Raw genomic sequence first — 21,243 nt, forward strand, 5'->3', positions numbered from 1 at the left:
TATTTTCCCGCCCTCCCTCCTGAGGGGAAGGGGGGGGAGAGCGGCGGCGCGGCCGAGCCAGGAAAGAACAAATTCCCGGGTTTTTTCCCAATAAAATGACTTCTTTCCCACGTAACTCAAATTTTCCCGCAATTCCCTGCTCCTAGAATTTCATAAAATCCTTCCCAAGCGGGATTCCCTCAGGAATGCGCTGCTCCCGCCGCTGCTTTTCCCGCCCTCTCTCCTGAGGGGAAGGGGGGGAGCGGCGGCGCGGCCGAGCCGGGACAGAAAAAATTCCCAACTTTTCCCCAATAAAGTGATTTTTTTCTGGAAAAGACCCCCTCAAACCCCTTCAGGGACCCCAAAATCCCCCGAAATCCCAAAGAAATCCCCTCCCCCCCGAAATCCCCCCCCCAATCTCCCTTGAATCCCCCAAATCCCAATGAAATCCCCCGCAATTCCCAAAAATCCCCCAAATTCCACAAATCTCAATCGATTTCCCCCCCAAAAGCCCAAATTCCCACAAATTCCCCCAAATACCAGGAATTTCCTCCCCGCAAAATCCAAAATCCAGGAATTTCATGGAAAATTTGATCGTAAATCTGGGAGATTTCCTGGAAAATCAAATTCCAAACCCAGGAATTTCCTGGAAAATCTGACTCCAAATTCCAGGAATTCCATGGAAAACCCAGTTCCAAATCCAGGAATTTCAGGGAAAATTCGACTCCAAATTCCAGGAATTCCATGGAAAACCCAATCCCAAATCCCAGGAATTCCATGGAAAATCCAGTTCCAAATTCCAGGAATTTCATGGAAAATCCCAAGATTCCCTGGAAAATCCGACTCCAAATTCCAGAAATTCCATGGAAAATCGAATCCTGAATTCCATGAAATTCATGGAAAACCCGATCCCGAATTCCTGAATTTCCTGGAAAATCCGACTCCAAATTCCAGAAATTCCATGGAAAATCCAATCCTGAATTCCAGGAATTCCATGGAAAACCCAGTTCCAAATCCAGGAATTTCAGGGAAAATCCGACTCCAAATTCCAGGAATTCTCTGGAAAATCCGACTCCAAATCCCTGAATTTCCTGGAAAATCTGATCCCAAATTCCAGGAGTTCCATGGAAAACCCAATCCCAAATTCCAGGAATTCCCTGGAAAATCCGACTCCAAATTCCAGAAATTCCATGGAAAATCTGATCCCAAATTCCTGAATTTCCGGGAAAATCCGACTCCAAATTCCGGCGCTCTGGGGTTTTTTTGGGAATGCTCGGAGAGGTGGCGACTTCCTGGCAAAAATTCCACCAAAAATTCCCTTCTAAAGGGGGAAAATCCAGGGAATTTTAGAGAAAAAATTCCAAGGAAAAATGGGAATTTTCTGGAGGAAATTCCACCAAAAGTTCCCTTAAAAAAGGGGGAAATCCAGGGAATTTTAGGGATAAAATTCCAGGAAAAAAATTGAAATTTTAGGGATAAAATTCCAGGAAAAATCCTCTAAAAAAAGGAAAAAATCGAGGGAATTTTAGGGATAAAATTCCAGGAAAAATGGGAATTTTGGGGAGGAAATTCCACAAAAAATTCCCTTAAAAAGGGGGGGAAATCCAGGGAAAAATGGGAATTTATTGGGATAAAATTCCAAGGAAAAATCGGAATTTTCTGGAGGAAATTCCACCAAAAAATCCTTTAAAAAGGGGGGAAAAATCAAGGAAATTTTAGGGATAATATTCCAGGAAAAAATTTGAAATTTTAAGGATAAAATTCCAGGAAAAATCCTCTAAAAACAGGAAAAAATCGAGGGAATTTTAGGGATAAAATTCCAGGAAAAATGGGAATTTTCGGGAGAGAATTGCAGGGGAAATTCCAGGAAAAAAGGGGGGAAATCCAGGGAAAAATGGGAATTTTGGGGAGGGAATTTTTGGAAGGTTTTTTGGGATTTTTTGGGGGGGTTTTTTGGGGGATTTTTTGGGTTTTTAGGGGATTGGGGGGGGGGGGATTTTTTGGGGATTTTTTTTAGGGATTTTTGGTTTTTTTGGGGATTTATTGGGATTTTTTTGAGGTTTTTTTAGATTTTTTGGGGGGATTTTGGTTTTTTTTTTTTTTAGGGATTTTTGGGTTTTTGGGGGGGATTGTAGGGGAATTTTTTGGGGGGGGTTTTTTGAGATTTTTGGGGGACTTTTTGGGGTTTTGGGGATTTTTGGGGGATTTTTGTGTTTTTTTGTGGGGGAAATTTTCTGGGATTTTTTTGAGATTTTTTGCTTTTTTGGGGGGATTTTTTAAGCGATTTTTTGGGGGGAATTTTTTGGGATTTTTTAGGGGATTTTATGGGGATTTTTGGGTCTTTTTGGGGGGATTTTTTTGGGATTTCTTGGAGTTTTTTTGGGATTTCTTTTTGGTTTTTTGTGGGACTTTTTAAGGGATTTTTGGATTTTTTGGGGATTATTTGGGGGATTTTTTTTTCATTTTTCGGGAGTTTTTGGGGGATTTTTTTTGGGATTTATTTGGGATTTTTGGGGGATTTTTTGAGATATTTTCAGGATATTTTGGGATTTTTTAGGGTTTTTCAGGCAATGAGGAACTCGGCGCCTCTCAACGTTCTTGTGGCTTCCGGGCGCTTGCGGCAACTCCGGAATTCCGGGAACAGCTGCGGCTTTTAGGGAATGGGACGGGCCCGGCAGCCTGGGGCCTGCCAGCCTTTGGGGGGTGGGCAGCTGTGGGGGCTTCGGGGAGTTTGGGGCAGTTTTGGGGATTTTTGGGGATTTTTTGGGGATTTTTTGGGATTTTTGGGATGATTTTTTGGGGATTTTTGGGTTTTTTTGGGGGATTTTTTGGAGATTTTTCTGGGATTTTTTTGAATTTTTTTCTGGGGATTTTTTGGGGGGATTTTTTGAGATTTTTTGGGGATTTTTCTGGGATTTCTTTGGGATTTTTTGGGATTTTTTTGGCATTTTTTAGGGATTTTTGGGATTTTTTTGTGGATTTTTGGGTTTTTTGGGGGGAAATTTTGGGACTTTTTTGGGAATTTTTGGGGATTTTTTGGGATTTTTTTGGATTTTTTGAGGGTTTTTTTTGACTTTTTTGGGGGATTTTTTGGGGGTTTTCTTGGCAGTTTTTGAGGATTTTGGGGGGATTTTTTGGGAGATTTTTCTGGGATTTTTCTGGGATTTTTTGAGATTTCTTGGGGGATTTCATGGGGGATTTTTTCAGGATTTTTAAACCTTTGGAGTTTTTTGGGGGGGGATTTTTGGGAGCTCTTAGGAGCTTTTAGGGAACAGGACGGGCTCGGCAACTTGGGGCCAGCCAGCCTTTGGGGGGTGGGCAGCTTTGGGGGCTTCGGGGAGTTTGGGGAAGTTTTGGGGATTTTTGGGGATTTTTGGGGACTTTTGGGGATTTTTGGGGGGGGTTTGGGGATTTCTTTGGGATTTTTTGGGGATTTTTGGAGTTTTTTGGGATTTTTTTTGGGATTTTTTGGGGGTTTTGGGGGATTATTTTGGGATTTTGTGTGGATTTTTTAGGGATTTTTGGGGGATTTTTAGGATATTTTGGGGTTTTTTGGGGATTTTTGGTACTTTTTTGGGATTTGTTTGGGATTTTTTGGGGATTTGTTTGGGATTTTTTGGGGCTTTTTTGGGATATTTTTTGGTTTTTTGGGGGGACTTTTTTTGGATTTTTGGGGATCTTTTGGGATTTTTGGGGGGTTTTTAGGGATTTTTTGGGGATTTTTTTAGGATTTTTGGGGGGGATTTTTTGAGGTTTTTTGGGGGATTTTTTGGGGATTTTTTGGGACTTTTTGGGATTTTTTGGGGGTTTTGGGGGATTTTTTGGGGATTTTTTGGCATTTTTGGGGAATTTTAGAGATTTTTTGGGGATTTTTTGGGTTTTTTTTTGGGATTTCTTTGGGGATTTTCTTGGGATTTTTGGGGGATTTTTTTGAGAATTTTTTGGATTTTTTAAGGGATTTTTTTGGAATTTTTGGGCGATTTTTTGGGATATTTTGGGATTTTTTAGGGTTTTTCAGGCAATGAGGAACTCGGCGCCTCTCAACGTTCTTGTGGCTTCCGGGCGCTTGCGGCAACTCCGGAATTCCGGGAACAGCTGCGGCTTTTAGGGAACGGGACGGGCCCGGCAGCCTGGGGCCTGCCAGCCTTTGGGGGGTGGGCAGCTTTGGGGGCTTCGGGGAGTTTGGGGCAGTTTTGGGGATTTTTGGGGATTTTTGGGGATTTTTTGGGGATTTTTGGGATGATTTTTTGGGGATTTTTTTGGATTTTTTGGGGGATTTTTTGGGGATTTTTTCTGGGATTTTTTTGAAATTTTTCTGGGGATTATTTTGGGGGATTTTTTGGGGATTTTTTGGGGGGTTTTCTGGGATTTTTGGGGATTTTTTGGGATTTTTTAGGGATTTTTTAGGGATTTTTGGGGGGATTTTTCTGGGATTTTTCTGGGATTTTTTGAGATTTCTTGGGGGATTTCTTGGGGGATTTTTTCGGGCTATTGAAACGTTTGGGGGTTTTTTGGGACCTCTTAGGAGCATTTAGGGAATGGGACGGGCTCGGCAACTTGGGGCGTGCCAGACTTTGGGGGGTGGGCAGCTTTGGGGGCTTCGGGGAGTTTGGGGCAGTTTTGCGGATTTTTAGGGATTTTTTGGGGAATTTTTTGGGATTTTTTTGGATTTTTTGGGATTTTTTGCGGGATTTTTTTTGTTTTTTTTTATTTTTCGGGGATTTTGGGGATTTCTTTGGGGATTTTTGGGGGGGATTTTTTGGGCATTATTTGGGGATTTGTTTGGGATTTTTTGGGGATTTGTGGGGATTTTTTGGGGATTTTTTGGGCATTATTTGGGGATTTGTTTGGGATTTTTGGGGGATTTTTCTGGGATTTTTTTGGGTTTTTTTGGGATTTTCTGGGATTTTTTGGGGGGATTTTTCTGGGATGTTTTAGGGTTTTTTTTGGGGGGGGATTTTTGGGGGATTTTTTGGGTTTTTGTTTTTTGGGGATTTTTTGGGTAATTTTTGGGGGATTTTTTGGGATTTTTCTGGGATTTTTTGGGATTTTTTTGGATTTTTTTGGGAATTTTTGGGATTTTTGGGGGATTTTTGGGGGGATTTTTTGGGTTTTTTTTTTTGATTTTTTGGGTTTTGTGGGCGGATTTCTTGGGGCATTTTTTCCCACATTCTGGAGTTTTTCTGGGAATGAGGAACTCGGCTCCTCTCAAAAAAATCCCCAAAAAAAGATCCCCAAAAAGACCAAAACAATCCCAAAAAAATCCCCAAAAATCCCAAAAAAATCCCCAAAAAATCCCCAAAAATCCCCCAAAAAATCCCCCCAAAATCCCCAAAAAAATCCCAGAAAAAATCCCAAATCCTCCAGAAAAACCCCAAATCTTCCAGGATTTTTTGGGCTAAAAATTTCCCCCAAAAAACCCCGAATATTCCCAGAGAATCCCCAAAAAATCCTCAAAAAATCCCCAAAACATCCCCAAATAATCCCAAATCCCCCCAAAAGAATTCCAAATCCTCCCAGATTTTTTGGGCCAAAAATTTCCAAAAAAAATCCAAAAAAATCCTCAAAAAATCCACAAAAAATCCCCCCCCCCAAAAAAAAAATCCCCAAAAAATCCTCAAAAAATCCCCCAAAAATCCCAAATCTTCCCAGATTTTTTGGGCTAAAAATTCCCCCCCAAAAACCCCCAAATATTCCCCAAAATCCCCAAAAAATCCTCAAAAAATCCCACATCTTCCCAGATCTTTTGGGCGAAAAATTCCCCTCCAAAAAATCCCCAAATCCTTCCCCCAAAAAAATCCTTAAAAAATCCACAAAAAATCCCCCAAAAAATCCTAAATCCTCCCATAAAAATTCCAACTATTCCCAGATTTTTTGGGCTAAAAGGTTCCCCCGAAAAATCCCCAAATATTCCCAAAAAATCCTCAAAAACTCCCCAAAAAATCCCAAAAAAACCCGCCCAAATCTACCCAGATATTTTGGGCAAAAAATTCCCCCCAATAAACCTAAAAAAATCCCCCAAAATCCTCAAAAAATCCCAAAAAATCGTAAAAAAATTCCCAAAAAATCCCCCAAAAATCCCCGATCTTCCCCAAAAAAATTCCCAAATCTTCCTGGATTTTCTGGGCAAAAAATTCCCCCCAAAAAATCCCAAAAAATCCCCAAAAAATCCTAAAAAAATCCTCAAAAAATCCCCAAAAAATCCCAAATAAATCACCCAAAAATCCCAAATCCTCCCAAAAAAATCCAAATCTTCCCAGATTTTCTGGGCAAAAAATTCCCCCCAAAACCTAAAATAATCCCAAACCATTCCTCAAAAAATCCCCCAAAAATCCTCAAAAAATCCCCCAAAAATCCTCAAAAAATCCCCAAAAAATCCCCAATCTTCCCAGATTTTTTGGGCTAAAAATTCCCCCCAAAAAACCCCAAATCCTTCCCTCAAAAAAACCCCAATCCCATTTTTTTCCCACAGATCCATGGAAAACGAGGCCTTCGAGATGCACGGAGCTGCCGGTCCCGGCCCCAAAGAGGTACCGACCGCATGCCCAAGAAACCCCAAAGCCCCGGATTTGGGGGGGTTTTGGGGGGGGATTTTTTTCTTGATTTTTTTGGGATTTTTTGGGGATTTTTGGGGATTTTTTGGGGGGATTTTTTGGGGGATCTTTTTGGTATTTGTGGGATTTTTTGGGGATTTTTTTGGGGATTTTTTTTAGATTTTTTTTTTATTTTTGGGGGGATTTTTTGGGGATTTTTTTTGGATTTTTCAGGGGATTTTTTAGGGACTTTTCTGTGATTTTTGGGGGATTTTTGGGGATTTTTTTGGGATTTTTAGGGGGATTATTTTGGGATTTTTTGGGGATTTTTTGGGATTTGTTAGGGGATTTTTTTGGGATTTTTGGGTGATTTTTTTGGGATTTTTTTGGGATTTTTAGGGATTTTTTGGGAGATTTTTCTGGGATTTTTTGAGATTTCTTGGGGGATTTCTTGGGGGATTTTTTCGGGCTATTGAAACGTTTGGGGGTTTTTTGGGGGATTTTTGGGAGCTCTTAGGAGCATTTAGGGAATGGGACAGGCTCGGCAACTTGGGGCGTGCCAGCCTTTGGGGGGTGGGCAGCTTTGGGGGCTTCGGGGAGTTTGGGGCAGTTTTGGGGATTTTTGGGGATTTTTTGGTGTTTTTTTTTTTATTTTTTGCAGGTTTCTTTGCGGGATTTTTGGGGGGTTTTGGGGATTTCTTTGGGATTTTTTTGGGATTTTTTGGGCGATTTTGGGGATTTTTTTGGGAATTTTAGGGATTTTTTGGGGTTTTTTTTAGGATTTTTTTGGGATTTTTGGGGGGATTATTTTGGGATTTTTTGGGGATTTTTGGGACTTTTTTGGGATTTGTTTGGGGTTTTTTGGGGATTTTTGGGATTTTTGGGGGATTTTTTGGGGGATTTTTTGGGGGATTTTTTGGGGATTTTTTTGGGAATTTTTAAGGATTTTTGGGGGGGTTTCGGATTTTTTGGGGATTTTTGGGGGGATCTTTTGGGGATTTTTTGGGGGATTTTTTGGGGGAATTTTGGATGATTTTTGGGGGATTTTTTTTTTTATTTATTGGGATTTTTTTGGGATTTTTTTAGGATTTTTGGGGGATTATTTTGGGATTTTTTGGGGGGGTTTTTGGATTTTTGGGGGATTTTTTGGGATTTCTGGAGGGATTTTTTTTTTATTTTTTGGGGATTTTTTTGGGATTTTTGGGGGGGTTTTTTGCGGGGATTTTCTTTCTAATTTTCCTGGGATTTGGGGGGATTTTTGGGGGGATTTTTTTTTTTTTTTTTAAATTTTTCTGGGACTTTTGAGGATTTTTTGGGGGATTTTTTGGCGGATTTTTCGTTGTTTTTTTTTTTTTTTTTTTTGGGGATTTTTTGGGAGATTTTTTAGGGATTTTGGGGGGATTCTTTTGAGATTTTTTGGGGGATTTTTGGGGATTTTTTTGGAGTTTTTGGGGATTTTGGGGGGATTTTTTGGGAATTTTTGAGGGGATTTTTTTTGGTTTTTGGGGGATTTTTTTTGGATTTTCTGCTGGGGTTTTTTGTTGTTTTTTTTTAATTTTTATGGGATTTTTGGGGATTTTTAGGGTTTTTTTGCCTTTTTTGGGGGATTTTTGTTTTGTTTTGTTTTGTTTTGTTTTGTTTTTTTTAATTTTCCTGCCGTTTTTTGGGATTTCAGGAATTCAAAGGAAAACCAGGAAGTGTCTCCATGCTGAAAATCTTCTTCCTTTGTCTCCTGGCTTCCCTCATCACCACGGCCGTGGCAATTCTGGCTCTGGCTCTGATTGGCCGAGCCAGAGGCGCCGAATTCCCAAAAAATCCCGCTCGGGATCCAGCGGCTTCCGAGGGCACCGGGAAAAGCATCGACCCCAAATTCCAGTTCCTGCATCACCTCAGCAAAGCCAAGGTGGGAGAGAAAATTCGGGGTTTTTTTTGGGATTTTTGGGGGTTTTCTGGGGGGTTTTGGGGTTTTTTTTGGGGTTATTTTGTTTTTTTTGGGGGGGGATATTTTGGGATTTCTTAAAATTTTTGGGGGGATTTTGGGGGATTTTTTGGGGGGATTTGGGGGATTTATTTTTATTTTTTGGGCGGTTTATTTATTTTTTTTGAGATCTTTTGAGATTTTTGGGGGGATTTTTAGGGGATTTTTTGGGGGTTTCTTGGGGATTTTTCGGGATTTTTTAGGGGTTTTTGGGGGGATTTTTTGGCATTTTTAAAAATTTTTTTGGGGATTTTTAAAAAAATTTTTGGGGATTTTTGGGGGGATTTTTTTTTATTTTTAAAAATTTTTTCGGGATTTTTTGGGATATTTCTTGGGGATTTTTTGGGGTTTTTTTGGTGATTTTTTGGGATTTTTAAAAAAATTTTTGGGGATTTTTTGGGGCTTTTTGGGGGATTTTTTGGGGATTTTTGGGGACTTTTTGGGGGATTTTTTTGGGATTTTTTGGGATTATTTTGGAGATTTTTTGGGGGTATTTTTTGGGGGATCTTTGGGGGGATTTTTTGGAGTTTTTTGGGGATTTTTTGGGATTTTTTTGGATTTTTTGGGGGTATTTTTTGGGGGGATATTTTTGGATTTTTTGGCGATTTTTTGGGGGACCTTTTGGCGATTTTTCGGGGATTTTCTGGGGGATTTTCTGACAATTCCACCCTTTAAAAAACCTCCCAACCCCCACCAAAACCCACCAAATCCCGAATTTTCCCATTCCAAAACCCCGGGTTTTTTTGCCCCCAGATCCATAAATACCCAGGAGGAGAAATGCAATGGGCGAGATTCCGGAAAAATCTTCGGGATTATGAAAACCTGGAAGAGCTGGAATTTGGGCTGAGCATCAACGGGAGACGATCCCAAATAAGTGTGGGAATGTTGAGGATCCGGAGGAGAGGGCTGCGAGTGCCCCACTGGCACCTCAATGCCAACGAGCACGGGGTGCTGCTGGAGGTGGGGCCGGGGTGCTGAGAGGGGGATCTGGGGGGAATTGGGGAAAAAATGGGGGAAAAATGGGGGAAAATTGGGGAAATTGGGGGAAATTGGGGGGAAAATTGGGAAAAAAATAGGGGTGAAATTGGGGAAAATTGGGGGGAAAATGGGGGGAAAATTGGGGAAAAAATGGGGGGAAAATAGGAAAGAAATTGGGGGAAAACGGGGAAAAATTGGAGGAAAATAGGAAAGAAATTGGGGGGAAATTGGGCGGAAATTGGGGGAAAATTGGGGGGAAATTGGGGAACAAATGGGGGAAAATACGGGGGAAAATTGGGGAAAAATGGGGGGAATTGGGAAGAAATTGGGGGAATTTGGGGAAAAATCGGGGAAAAATTGGGAAAAATAGGCAGAAAATTTGGGGAAAATAAGGGAAGAAATTGGGAAGAAATTGGGGGGGAAATGGGGGAAAAATTGGGGAAAAATGGGGGAGAATTGGGGAAAATTGGGAAAAAATTGGGGAAAAATAGGCAGAAAATTTGGGGAAAATAAGGGAAGAAATTGGGAGGAAATTGGAAGGAAATTGGGGGAAATTGGGAAAAATTGGGAGGAAATTTGGGGGGAAATTGGGGGAAAATGGGGGAAAAATTGGGAAAAAATTGGGGGGAAATTGGGGAAATAATGGGGGAAAAATGGGGGAAAAATGGGGGGAATTGGGAAGAAATTGGGGGAATTTGGGGAAAAATCGGGGAAAAATTGGGAAAAATAGGCAGAAAATTTCGGGAAAATAAGGGAAGAAATTGGGAAGAAATTAGGGGGAAATTGGGGAACAAATGGGGGAAAAATGGGAAAAAATAGGGCTGAAATTGGGGAAAATTGGGGGGAAAATTGGGGAAAAAATGGGGGGAAAATAGGAAAGAAATCGGAAGGAAAACGGGGAAAAATTGGAGGAAAATAGGAAAGAAATTGGGGGGAAATTGGGCAGAAATTGGGAAAAATTGGAGAAAAAATTGGGAAAAAATGGGGGGAAATTGGGGGAAAATTGGGGAAAAAATTGGGAGGATATAGGGGAAATTTGGAGAAAATAAGGGAAGAAATTGGGGGGAAATTGGGAGAAAATTGGGGAAAAATTGGGGAAAATTAGGGAAAAATTGGGAAAATGGGGGAAAAAATTGGGGAAAAATGGGAAAAAATTGGGAAAAACTGGGAAAAATTGGGAAAAATGGGGGAAAATTGGGAAAAAATGGGAAAAAAATGGGAAAAATTGGGGGAAAATGGGAAAAAATGGGGAAAAAATTGGGAAAAAATGGGAAAAAATTCGGAGAAATTGGGGAAAAAATGGTAAAAATTTGGGGGGAAATGGGGAAAAATGGGGGGAAAAATGGGGAAAAATTTGGGAAAAAATTGGGAAAAATGGGGGAAAAATCGGGAAAATTTGGGGAAAAACTGGGGAAAAAATTGGGAAAAAAGGGGGAAAACTGGAGAAAAAATGGGAAAAAATTGGTAAAAATTTGGGAAAAAAAGGGGAAAAAAATTGGGACAAATGGGGGAAAAATTGGTAAAAAAATGGGAAAAAACTGGAAAAAACTGGGGAAGAAATTGGGAAAAAAACTGTAAAAAATTGGGAAAAAATAGGACAAAAGGGAGGAAAAATTGGGAAAAAATGGGAAGAAATTATAAAAAAAGGGGGAAAATTGGGAAAAAATGGGGAAAAAATGGGGAAAAAAATTGGGAAAAATGGGGAAAAAATGAGGAAAAACTGGGGAAAACTGGGACAAATTGGCATGTTTGGCCTGACGTTGGCAGGGTACGGCGTGGGTGGGCGTGGTGGGGCCGGACGGCGGCGAGGCGACGACGTTCGCGGTGAGGGCCGGCCAGGCGGTGTTCTTCCCGCGGAACTGGGTGCACTGGGTGCAGAACGTGGGGCACGGGGAGTGCGTGTGGGTGCTCTTCTTCTCCACCCACGAGGAGCTGCGGACGTTGGGTGCTGAGCAGGCCTTCTTCGGGACGCCCGAGGACGTGGCGGCGCGGGCGCTGCGGGTGCGGGGTGCTGGGTGCTGGGAGGGGGGGTGGGTGATGGGAGTGGGGTGGGGATGGTGGGATTGGGGTGGTGGGATTGTGGGGGAGGAATGGTGGGATTGGGGTGGGGATAATGGGATTGGGGTGGGGATAATGGGATTGGGGTGGGGGGTTTGGGAAGGGGGTGGTGGGATGGGGATGGTGGGATTGGGGTGGGGATGGTGGGATTGGGGTGGTGGGATTGGGGGGGGAATGGTGGGATTGGGGTGGGGATTATGGGATTGGGGTGGGGATGGTGGGATTGGGGTGGGGAGATTGGGATTGGGGTGGGGAGATTGGGGTGGGGATGGTGGGATTGGGATGGGGATAATGAGATTGGGGTGGGGATAATGGGGTGGGGATGGTGGGATTGGGGTGGGGAGATTGGGATTGGGGTGGTGGGATTGGGGTGGGGATGGTTGGACTGGGGATTGGGAGGAGTTGGGTGGGGATGGTGGGATTGGGGTGGGGATAGTGGGATTGGGGTGGGAATGGTGGGATTGGGGTGGGGATGGTGGAATTGGGGTGGGGAGATTGGGATTGGGGTGGGGATAATGGGATTGGGGTGGGGATAATGGGATTGGGGTGGGGGGAGAAGGGTGGGGATGGTGGGATTGGGTGGTGGGAGTGGGGTGGGGATGGTGGGATTGAGGTGGGGGGAGTGGTATTGGGATGGTGGGATTGGGGTGGGGACGGTGGGACTGGGGTGGGAATAATGTGATTGGGTTGGTAGGAGAGGGGTGAGGATAATGGGATTGGGGTGGTGGGATTGGCCTGGGGATGGTGGGATTGGGGTGGGGGGAGAGGGATGGGAATGGTGGGATTGGGATCACCCAATGGGAACATCGGGATGGGATCAGATCCATGGGAATGGTGGGATTGGAGTGGGAATGGTGAGATTGGGATGGGAATGGTGGGATTTGGGATTGGGATGGGAATGGTGGGACTGGGATGGGAATGGTGGGATTGGGATTAGGATAGGAATGGTGGGATTGGGATGGGAATGGTGGGACTGAGAGGGGAATGGTGGGATTGGGATTGGGATGGGAATGGTGGGACTGGGATGGGAATGGTGGGATTGGGATTAGGATAGGAATGGTGGGATTGGGATGGGAATGGTGGGACTGAGAGGGGAATGGTGGGATTGGGATTGGGATGGGAATGGTGGGACTGAGATGGGAATGGTGGGATTGGGATCACCCCAATGGGAACATCGGGATTGGGATCAGATCCATGCCCACCTCTCCACCCTTCCCCACCTTTCGGGGTTTTCCCAGCCCGAGGGTGGGGTGGGATTCATCCGAAAATTCCGGAAAGCCCGCGAGGAGGAGCCCATCAAGCTCCCGGCCACGCCGGAGTGGCCGATCCCGAATTCCAGCTGGCCACAATCGGCTGAGGCCAACGTGGCCAGGTTCTTCTACGACCTCAAAGGTGTGGGGTGGGAAAGGGGTGAGGAGTTTGGGGGATTTTTGGGGGGATTTTTTGGGGGTTTTTTGGGAATTTTGGGGATTTTTGGGGTTTTTTTTGGATTTTTTGGGTTTTTTGGGATTTTTGGGGATTTTTTGGGGGGATTTTTTGGGCGGATTCTTTGGGGATTTTTGGGGGCTTTTTTGGGGCTTTTTTGGGGATTTTTTGGGGATTTTTGGGGTTTTTTTTTTTTGAATTTTTAGGGATTTTTTTGGGATTTTTTGGGAATTTTTGCGGATTTTTTGGGGTTTTTGGGGGGGATTTTTGGGGGGTTTTTTGGGATTTTTTTGACTTTTTTGTGGATTTTTTTGGGGGGGGGATTTCATGGGGGATTTTTGGGGGAATTTTGGGGATATTTTGGGGATTTTTTGGGGGTTTTTGGGGATTTTGGGGGATTTATTGGGGTCCTTTTTTTCTATTTTTTTGGTGATTTCTTGGGGATTTTTTTGCATTTTTGGAGGAATTTTTGGGGCTTTTTTGGGGCTTTTCTGGATTTTTTTTCGTTTTTTTGGGGATTTTTGGGGATTTTTTGGGGTTTTTTGGGGGATTTTGGGGGATTTTGGGGGGGGATTTTTTTGGGTTTTGGGGGATTTTTTGGAGGATTTGTTGCGGTTTTTTTTGATTTGTTTTTATTTTTTGGAGATTTTTTTGGGATTTTTTGGGGATTTATTTGGGATTTTTTTGGGGGTCTTTTTTAGTTTTTTTGAGATTTTTGGGGGTTTTTTTTGATTTTTGGGGGATTCTTTGAGGATTTTTTTGCATTTTTGGAGGATTTTTTAAGATTTCTTGGGGATTTTTGGGGAATTTTTTGGGGCTTTTTTGAGATTTTTTGGGGTATCTTTTGGGGATTTTTTTGGAATTTTTTTGGGATTTTTTGGGGAATTATTTTGGGATTTTTTGGGTTTTTTGGGGGGGATTTTTTGAAGGGTTTTTTGGGATTTTTTTTTGATTTTTTGGGGATATTTTGGGTTTTTTGGGGGGGTTTTTGGATTTTTTTTTTATTTTTTGGGTATTTTTGGGTTTTTTTGGAGATCTTCCTGGGATTTTTTGGGGGGATTTTTTGGGAATTTTCTGGGGGATTTTTGGAGATTTTTTTTTTGATTTTTAGGGGATTTGGGGGGATTTTTTTGGGAGATTTTGTTTTTTTTTATTTTTTTGGGATTTTTTGTGGGTTTTTGTGGGTGTTTTTGGGGATTTGTTAAGGATTTTTGAGCAATTTTTGGGGTTTCTTGGGGGATTTTTGGGGCATGTTTTTGGATTTTTTTTTTAGATTTTGGGGAATTTTTGGGGTTGAAATTTTGGGAAACTCTGGGATTTAGGGGATTGGAATTTTGGGGAAAATTTGGGAATTTTGGGATTGGAATTTAGGGGAAAAATGGAAATTTTGGGATTGGAATTTAAGGAAAAAATGGGAATTTCAGGATTGGATTTTTGGGAAAATTTGGGAATTCTGAGCTTGGAATTTAGGGAAGAAATGGGAATTTTGGGATTTGGAATTCAGGATAAATTTGGAATTTTGGTGTTGGAATTTAGGGGAAAATTGCGAATTTTGGGATTGGGATTTGTGGAAAAATGGGAATTTCGGGATTGAAATTTTGTGATAATTTGGGATTTTGGGGTTGGAATTTGGGGAAAAAATGGGAATTTTGGGATGGGCATTTTTTGGAAAATTAGGGAATTCTGGGACTGGAATTTAGGGGAAAAAATGGGAATTTTGGGGTTGGAATTTTGGGATAATTTTGGGATTTTGGGATGGGAATTTTGGGATAATTTGGGATTTTGGGTTTGGAATTTGGGGAAACTTTGGGATTTAGGGATTGGAATTTAGGAGAAAAATGGGAATTTTGAGATTGGAATTTTGGGATAATTTGGAATTTGGGGATTGGAATTTAGGGGAAAAATGGGAATTTGGGGGATTGGAATTTAGGGGAAAATGGGAATTTTGAGATTGGAATTTTGGGATAATTTGGAATTTGGGGATTGGAATTTAGGGGAAAAACGGGAATTCTGGCATTTGAAATTCAGGATAAATTTGGAATTTTGGGATTGGAATTTGGAGGAAAAATGGGAATTTGGGGGATTGGAATTTAGGGGAAAATGGGAATTTTGGGATTGGATTTTTGGGAAAATTTAGGAATTCTGAGATTGGAATTTAGGGGAAAAATGGGAATTTTGGGATTGGAATTTTGGGTAAAACTAGGAATTTAGGGATCAGAATTTAGGGGGAAAATGGGAATTTAGGGGTTGGAATTTTGGGGATAATTTGGAATTTTGGGATCAGAATTTAGGGGAAAATGGGAATTTCAGGATGGGAATTTCGGGATATTTTAGAATTTTGGGAATTTGGGGAAAATCTGCCCCAATCCAGACAATTCCTACCTTTGGAAAGAGTCGAGTTCAGCTGGAGAAAAAAGTTGGGAATTTTTGTGGGGTTGTTTTTTTTTAGGATCAGCAGAATTCCCATTCCGGGGAGGAGTTTTCCAATGGGCGAGATTCCGGGAAAACGGCACCGGATTGGCGGAGAGGGAACGGATCTTCAGCCAATCCCTGCACGAGGTGGGAAAGGGGGAAAATTTGGGATGAGGTGGGAATTCATCCTGGGATTTGGGGGGTTTGGGAGAAGGGAAGGAGAGGGGGAGAGGAAGGGGGAGGGGGAAAGGGGAGAAAGGGGGGGAAAATGGGGAAAAAAAGGGGGGAAGAAATTGGGAGGGAAATGGGGAAAAAAGGGGAAAAATGGGGGGAAAAGGGGGAAAAAATGGGAAAAAAAATAGGGGGGAAATTGGGAAAAAGTGGGGAGAAAATTGGGGGAAAAATGGGGGGAAAATGGGGGAAAAATTGGGGGGAAAATTGGGGAAAAAATTGGGAAAAATGGGGGAAAAATGGGGGAAAAGTGGGGAAGAAATGGGGAAAAAAAGGGGGGAAACGGGGGAAAAATGGGGAAACATTGGAGAAAAAAGGGGGGGGGAATGGGGAAAAATGGGGAAAATTGGGGAAAAAATGGGGGAAAATGGGGAAAAATGGGGGGAAAAGGGAAAAAATAGGGGAAAATTTGGGGAAAAAATGAGGGCAATTTGGGGGAAAAATGGGGGGAAATTTGGGGAAAAATGGGGAAGAAATGGGGAAAATGAAGAAAAAAGGGGAAAAATGGGGGGAAATTGGGGGAAAATGGGGGAAAAATGGGGAAAAATGGGGGGAAAGTGGGGAAAAAATGGGGGAAAAATTGGGGGAAAATGGGGGGAAATGGGGAAAATGGGGAAAAATGAGGAAAATTAGGAAAAAATGGGGAAGAAAATGGGAAAAAAATGGGGGGAAAAGTGGGGGAAAATGGGGGAAATGGGGCAAAAAGTGAGGAAAAACTGGGGAAAAAGGGGGGAAAAATGGGAAAAATTGGGAAAAAATGGGGGGAAAAAGGGGGGAAAATGGGAAAATTGGGGGGGGAATGGGGGGAAATTTGGGGAAAAAATGGGGAAAAAATGGAGAAAAAAGGGGGGAATGGGGAAAAAAGGGGGGAAAATGGGGGAAAAAGGAGGTAAAAAAGGGGAAAAATTGGGGGAAAAAATGGGGGAAAAAAGGGAATTGTGGGAGTCGATCCCAGCTTTTTCCCTGGATTTTTCCCAGCACGAGAACACACTGACCTTGGCCACGCTGAAGATTTTTGGAAACCACCTGGGCCAACCCCACTTCCACTTCAACGCCAACGAGATGGGATTCGTGGTCAGCGGCTGTGGCCAGGTGAAAACCCAAATTTTTTCCCCCAATTTTCCCCATTTTTTTCCATTTTTCTCCCCATTTTCCCCACTTTTTTTTCCCAATTTTTTCCAAATTTTCCCCCATTTTTCCCAATTTTTCCCCAGTCTTTCCCCAATTTCCCTCGATTTTCCCCCAATTTTTCCCCTTTTTTTTTCCCCCATTTTCCCCCCAATTTTCCCCCAATATTCCCCCAATTTCTCCCCTATTTTCCCCATTTTTCCCCCATTTTTTCCCCCAATTTTTCCCCATATTCCCCCCTATTTTCCCCATTTTCCCCCTCTTTTCCCCCAATTTTTCCCCCCTATTTTCCCCCAATTTTCCCCCATTTTTCCCTATTTTCCCCCAATTTCCCCCCCTTTTTTCCCCATTTTTCCCCCATTTTCCTCAATTTTTTCCCCATTTTTCCCCAATATTCCCCCAATTTCCTCCGTATTTTCCCCAATATTTTCACAATTTTTTCCCCAAATTCCCCCAATTTTCCCCCTATTTTTCCCCATTTTCCCCACATTTTTCCCAATTTTCGCCCCAATTTTCCTCCCATTTCCCCCCATTTTTTCCCCATTCTTTCCCCAATTTCCCCCCAGTTTTTCCCAATTTTTTCCCCAATATTTTCTCAACATCCCCCCCAAATTCCCCAAATTTTCCCCTCCCCCAGGCCGGCCTGACCCTTCCCTCCTCCTCGCTGACCTTCCCGCTCTCCATTGGCGACGTCGTTTTCTTCCCGGCCGGATCCCAACATTTCATCCAAAGCTTCTGCCAGGAGCCTCTGCTGCTCGTGCTGGCCTACAGCACCGGCAGCCAGGTGGGAATTCCCAGAAAATCCCAGCCCAAATCCCGGGAAATTCCTGGAAAATTCAATTGCAGGAAGTGCCTGGAAAATCTGATCCAAAATCTGGGAAATTCCCAGAAAATCTGATCCTAAATTTATTAAATTCCCAGAAAATCCAATCCCAAATCCATTAAATTCCTGGAAAATTCAATTCCAGGAATTTCCTGGAAAGTCTGATCCAAAATCCGTGAAATTCCCAGAAAATCCAACTCAAAATCCAGGAAATTCCCGGAAAATCCAATTCCAGGAATTCCATGGAAAATCTGATCCCAAATCCAGGAATTTCCTGGAAAATCTGATCCAAAATCCAGGAAATTCCCAGAAAATCCAACTCCAAATTACAGGAATTCCATGGAAAATCCAATTCCAAAAATCCAACTCCAGTTCCATGAAATTCCCAGAAAATCCGATCCCAAATCCCAGGAAATTCCCGGAAAATTCAATTGCAGGAAGTTCCTGGAAAATCCGATCCCAAAATCCAGGAAATTCCCAGAAAATCCAATCCTAAATCCAGGAAATTCTTGGAAAATTCAATTCCATGGATTTCCTGGAAAATCTGATCCCAAGTCCGGGAAATTCCCGGAAAATTCAATTCCAGGGATTTCCTGGAAAATCTGATCCAAAATCCCTGAAATTCCCAGAAAATCCGATCCTAAATCCAGGAATTTCCTGGAAAACCCGATCCCAAATCCATGAAATTCCTGGAAAATCCAATTCCAAATCCAGGAATTCCATGGGAAATCCAAAGTCCCGAATTCCATGGAAAAATCCCATCCCCGATCCATGAAATTCCTGGAATCCGGATGGGATTTCCCAGGAAATTCCCAACTTTGGCATCAGATTTTCCCTGAAATTCAGGAATTTGGGATCGGATTCTCCATGAAAATCGCAGAATTGGAGGCAGATTTTCCATGGAATCCCCAGATTTGGCTTTTCCAGGGAATTCCTGGAGTTTGGAATTGTATTTTCTGGGAATTGGGATCGGATTTTGCATGGAATTCCCAGATTCCGGGTTGGTTTTTCCATGCAATTCCTGGATTTTGGAAGGGAATTTTCCCATGGAATTCTGGGAAGTGGGGTTGTGTTTCCTTTGGAATTCCTGGCTTTCCCATGGAATTCCCGGCTTTCCCGGTCTCTCCCAGCTGCAGACGCTGCGCATGGAGCAATATTTCCATGGAATCCCGAAGCACATCCTGGCCCAACTCTTCCACAAGGAGCCGGCAGAATTCCAGAAGATTCCCAAGGATTGATCCCAAAATTCCCAAGGATTGATCCCAAAATTCCCAAGGATTCCTGCCGGGATTTGGGGGGGGGGGGGCAAAAATCCCGGGAAAATCCAAGCGAGAGCTGGGATTGGGGTGGAATAAAGGGATTGGAAGCAGCTGGGAAGGGTTTTTCCATGGAATTCAGGTTCGGTTTTCCATGAAATTCATGGATTCGGGGTTGGGAAAGGGGGTGGGGAATGAGGGAAACTTGGGGAATGAGGCGGGGGAAGGAAAATCTGGGAGAGGCAGAAAACCGCTGATGCCTTGGAAAAGAGCTGGGAAATCATGGAAAAGGAAGAGATTGGCTGCTGGGCTCCTTGGAATCACCGGGAATCCATGGAATCCATGGAATCCATGGAATGGTTACGCTTGGAAGGGGCCTTCAAGCTCTCTGGGATCTGGGAATTCCCAAAGCATCCAATTCCAGCCTCTATTCCCACTAAGGGATCCCTTCACATCCCATTCCCTTCCCACCTTCTCCTTTCCCAACTTTTGGAATGCTCCAATTTCCCCCCCTTTTCTATTGGAAAAGCTGCCAAATTCCCGGGAATATCAGAGTAGGAAGGAGGCAGAGGAGCTCCATGGGGAGAGGTTGAGGTCATGGAATTCCAGGAAAATCATGGAATTGTTCAGTCCTTGAGGCTGGGAAAAAAGCTCCAGGCTCGCGGATCCAGCGCACAGCAGCGAGTGCCACATCCAGGCATTCCTTGGGAATATTTCTAGGGATGGGCACTCCAAGAATTCCCAGAGCCTTTTCCAGGAAGAAATTCCCGCACAATTCCAGCCCTCAGCTCCTACCTGGCTCCACGGAGAGCTTGGATGGCCGCGGTTTTTATGGATCTAGAGCTGAGTCCGACTGAGAATGATGGATGAGGAGAGCGGATTCCAGCATTCCTCACAAACTGCTGCCGGATCTTTAGGATCCGGGGCTGCTTTGGGACAAAAAATTCCCGGTGCGGCTTTTCCGGGAATGGCTCCTTTTCCTTCGCGGCCTCGGGCTGGGCTCAGGTAAAAGCGGCTTTTCCTCTCCTTGGCTCCGAGCAGCTGCGGGAACCATCTTGGGGCTGCCCTCAGCGCGACGGAGCCGCCGCCTCTCCCGGCCCGAGGGTTTCCCGCCGGCAGGAAACGTGAGGGGACCCCGATCCCGAGGGGACCCCGAGCCTGCAGAGCCATCTTTGGGCTGCCCTGAGGGGAACGGAGCCGCCGTCCCACCCTGTTCGAGGGTTTTCTGCTGGCGGGAAATCCTGAGGGGACCCTGAGCCTGAGGGGACCCTGAGCTTGAGGGGACCCCGAGGCAGAGGAGAAGGCAGGAAACCATGATGGGACCCTGAGCGTGATGGGACCCCGAGTGTGAGGGGACCCCGAGCGTGAGGGAAAGGCGGGAAGCCCTGAGGGGACCCCGAGCCTGAGGGGACCCCGAGCGTGAGGGAAAGGTGGGAAGCCCTGAGGGGACCCCGATCCCGAGGGGACCCCGATCCCGAGGGGACCCCGAGCCTGCGGAGCCATCTTTGTGCTGCCCTGAGGGGAACGGAGCCGCCGTCCCACCCTGTTCGAGGGTTTCCCGCCGGTGAGAAACCTTGAGGGGACCCTGAGCGTGAGGGGACCCCAAGCCTGAGGGGAACCCAAGCATGAGGCGAAGGCGGGAAATCCTGAGGGGACCCCGAGCCTGAGGGGACGCTGAGCCTGAGGGAGCCCCGACTCTGAGGGAGAACCCATGGAGGGGCTCCAGCCCAGCTGCTCCGCCTGCCGCCATCCCTCTGCTGTTCTCTGCCGTGAGCAGGAGGTCGAGGCCGGGCGAGCCAGCGGCTCTCCTTCAGCTGCTGCAGTGAATCGCGCCTCAACCGGGCCAGGAGACACTTCAGAGACAGAGTCAGAGAAGTGGGTATTTGCTTTATTCGACGCGCCGGGTGTGTGGGGATCGCTCCTCCAAACACACACACCTGGTGCTCTCTACAACACAGTATTAAGGGTTAAATTATGAATATTCATCACATTCCTTGGGACAGGTGTGGTTAAACAAATTATTTCTCGGAAGTCATTAGCATATGGGCCACGCATGCGCTGTGTGTCCTGGTGGTCGCGCTGAGGAAGGCCTCTCCTCTTCCTCAGGGGTCTTTCTGATGAAGGCCAGTAGTCATCCTCGCAGTGAACTTTTCACCTTTCTCCCTGGGCATGTGTAGTCCTTTGAGGGATGATTCAGCAATCTCTGAGATGATCCTTGTCCCCTCTATCTTGACAAGATCAGGGTGAATTCGGCTTCTCAGGCTTTGTAATTAACATCTTCTGTCTGAACTAACATTGTTGTCTCCCAATAGTTAACTTGTGCTTACATGAGTTAGTTATTGACTGCCCCTTCTTCAATCCCCCCTTTTCTTTGGTTATTTGTAATTCTTTACAAATCTTGTATGTCTTTAAAGTAAGAACCCTTCTCTATCTTATTTCTAA

General features: G+C 44.2%; 1 protein-coding gene and 1 pseudogene across 1 annotated transcript; one reads left to right on the top strand and one right to left on the bottom strand.

The window, feature by feature from the left end:
* Positions 1-21,243, bottom strand: part of LOC138101859 (uncharacterized) — a 678,931-nt pseudogene that overhangs the window by 297,859 nt on the left and 359,829 nt on the right.
* Positions 4,126-18,815, top strand: LOC138101867 (oxalate decarboxylase OxdC-like). The gene is made up of 10 exons (XM_068999622.1): positions 4,126-4,133; positions 6,452-6,509; positions 8,188-8,415; positions 9,244-9,450; positions 11,236-11,469; positions 12,765-12,918; positions 15,401-15,510; positions 16,573-16,686; positions 17,360-17,506; positions 18,676-18,815. Exons 2-10 carry the CDS (start codon positions 6,456-6,458, stop codon positions 18,781-18,783), a joined length of 1,356 nt encoding a protein of 451 aa, XP_068855723.1. The 5' UTR covers positions 4,126-4,133; positions 6,452-6,455; the 3' UTR covers positions 18,784-18,815.

The sequence above is a fragment of the Aphelocoma coerulescens genome, unplaced genomic scaffold (genome assembly GCF_041296385.1).
Source record: "Aphelocoma coerulescens isolate FSJ_1873_10779 unplaced genomic scaffold, UR_Acoe_1.0 HiC_scaffold_56, whole genome shotgun sequence".
NCBI classification, from domain to species: domain Eukaryota; kingdom Metazoa; phylum Chordata; class Aves; order Passeriformes; family Corvidae; genus Aphelocoma; species Aphelocoma coerulescens.

Excerpts from the sequence above, each read along its gene's own strand:
- LOC138101867 (XM_068999622.1), top strand. The coding sequence starts at position 6,456 with ATGGAAAACGAGGCCTTCGAGATGCACGGAGCTGCCGGTCCCGGCCCC. Across the intron at positions 16,687-17,359 it reads TGGTCAGCGGCTGTGGCCAG|GCCGGCCTGACCCTTCCCTC; the intron begins GTGAAAACCCAA and ends CCCCTCCCCCAG. Across the intron at positions 17,507-18,675 it reads CCTACAGCACCGGCAGCCAG|CTGCAGACGCTGCGCATGGA; the intron begins GTGGGAATTCCC and ends GGTCTCTCCCAG.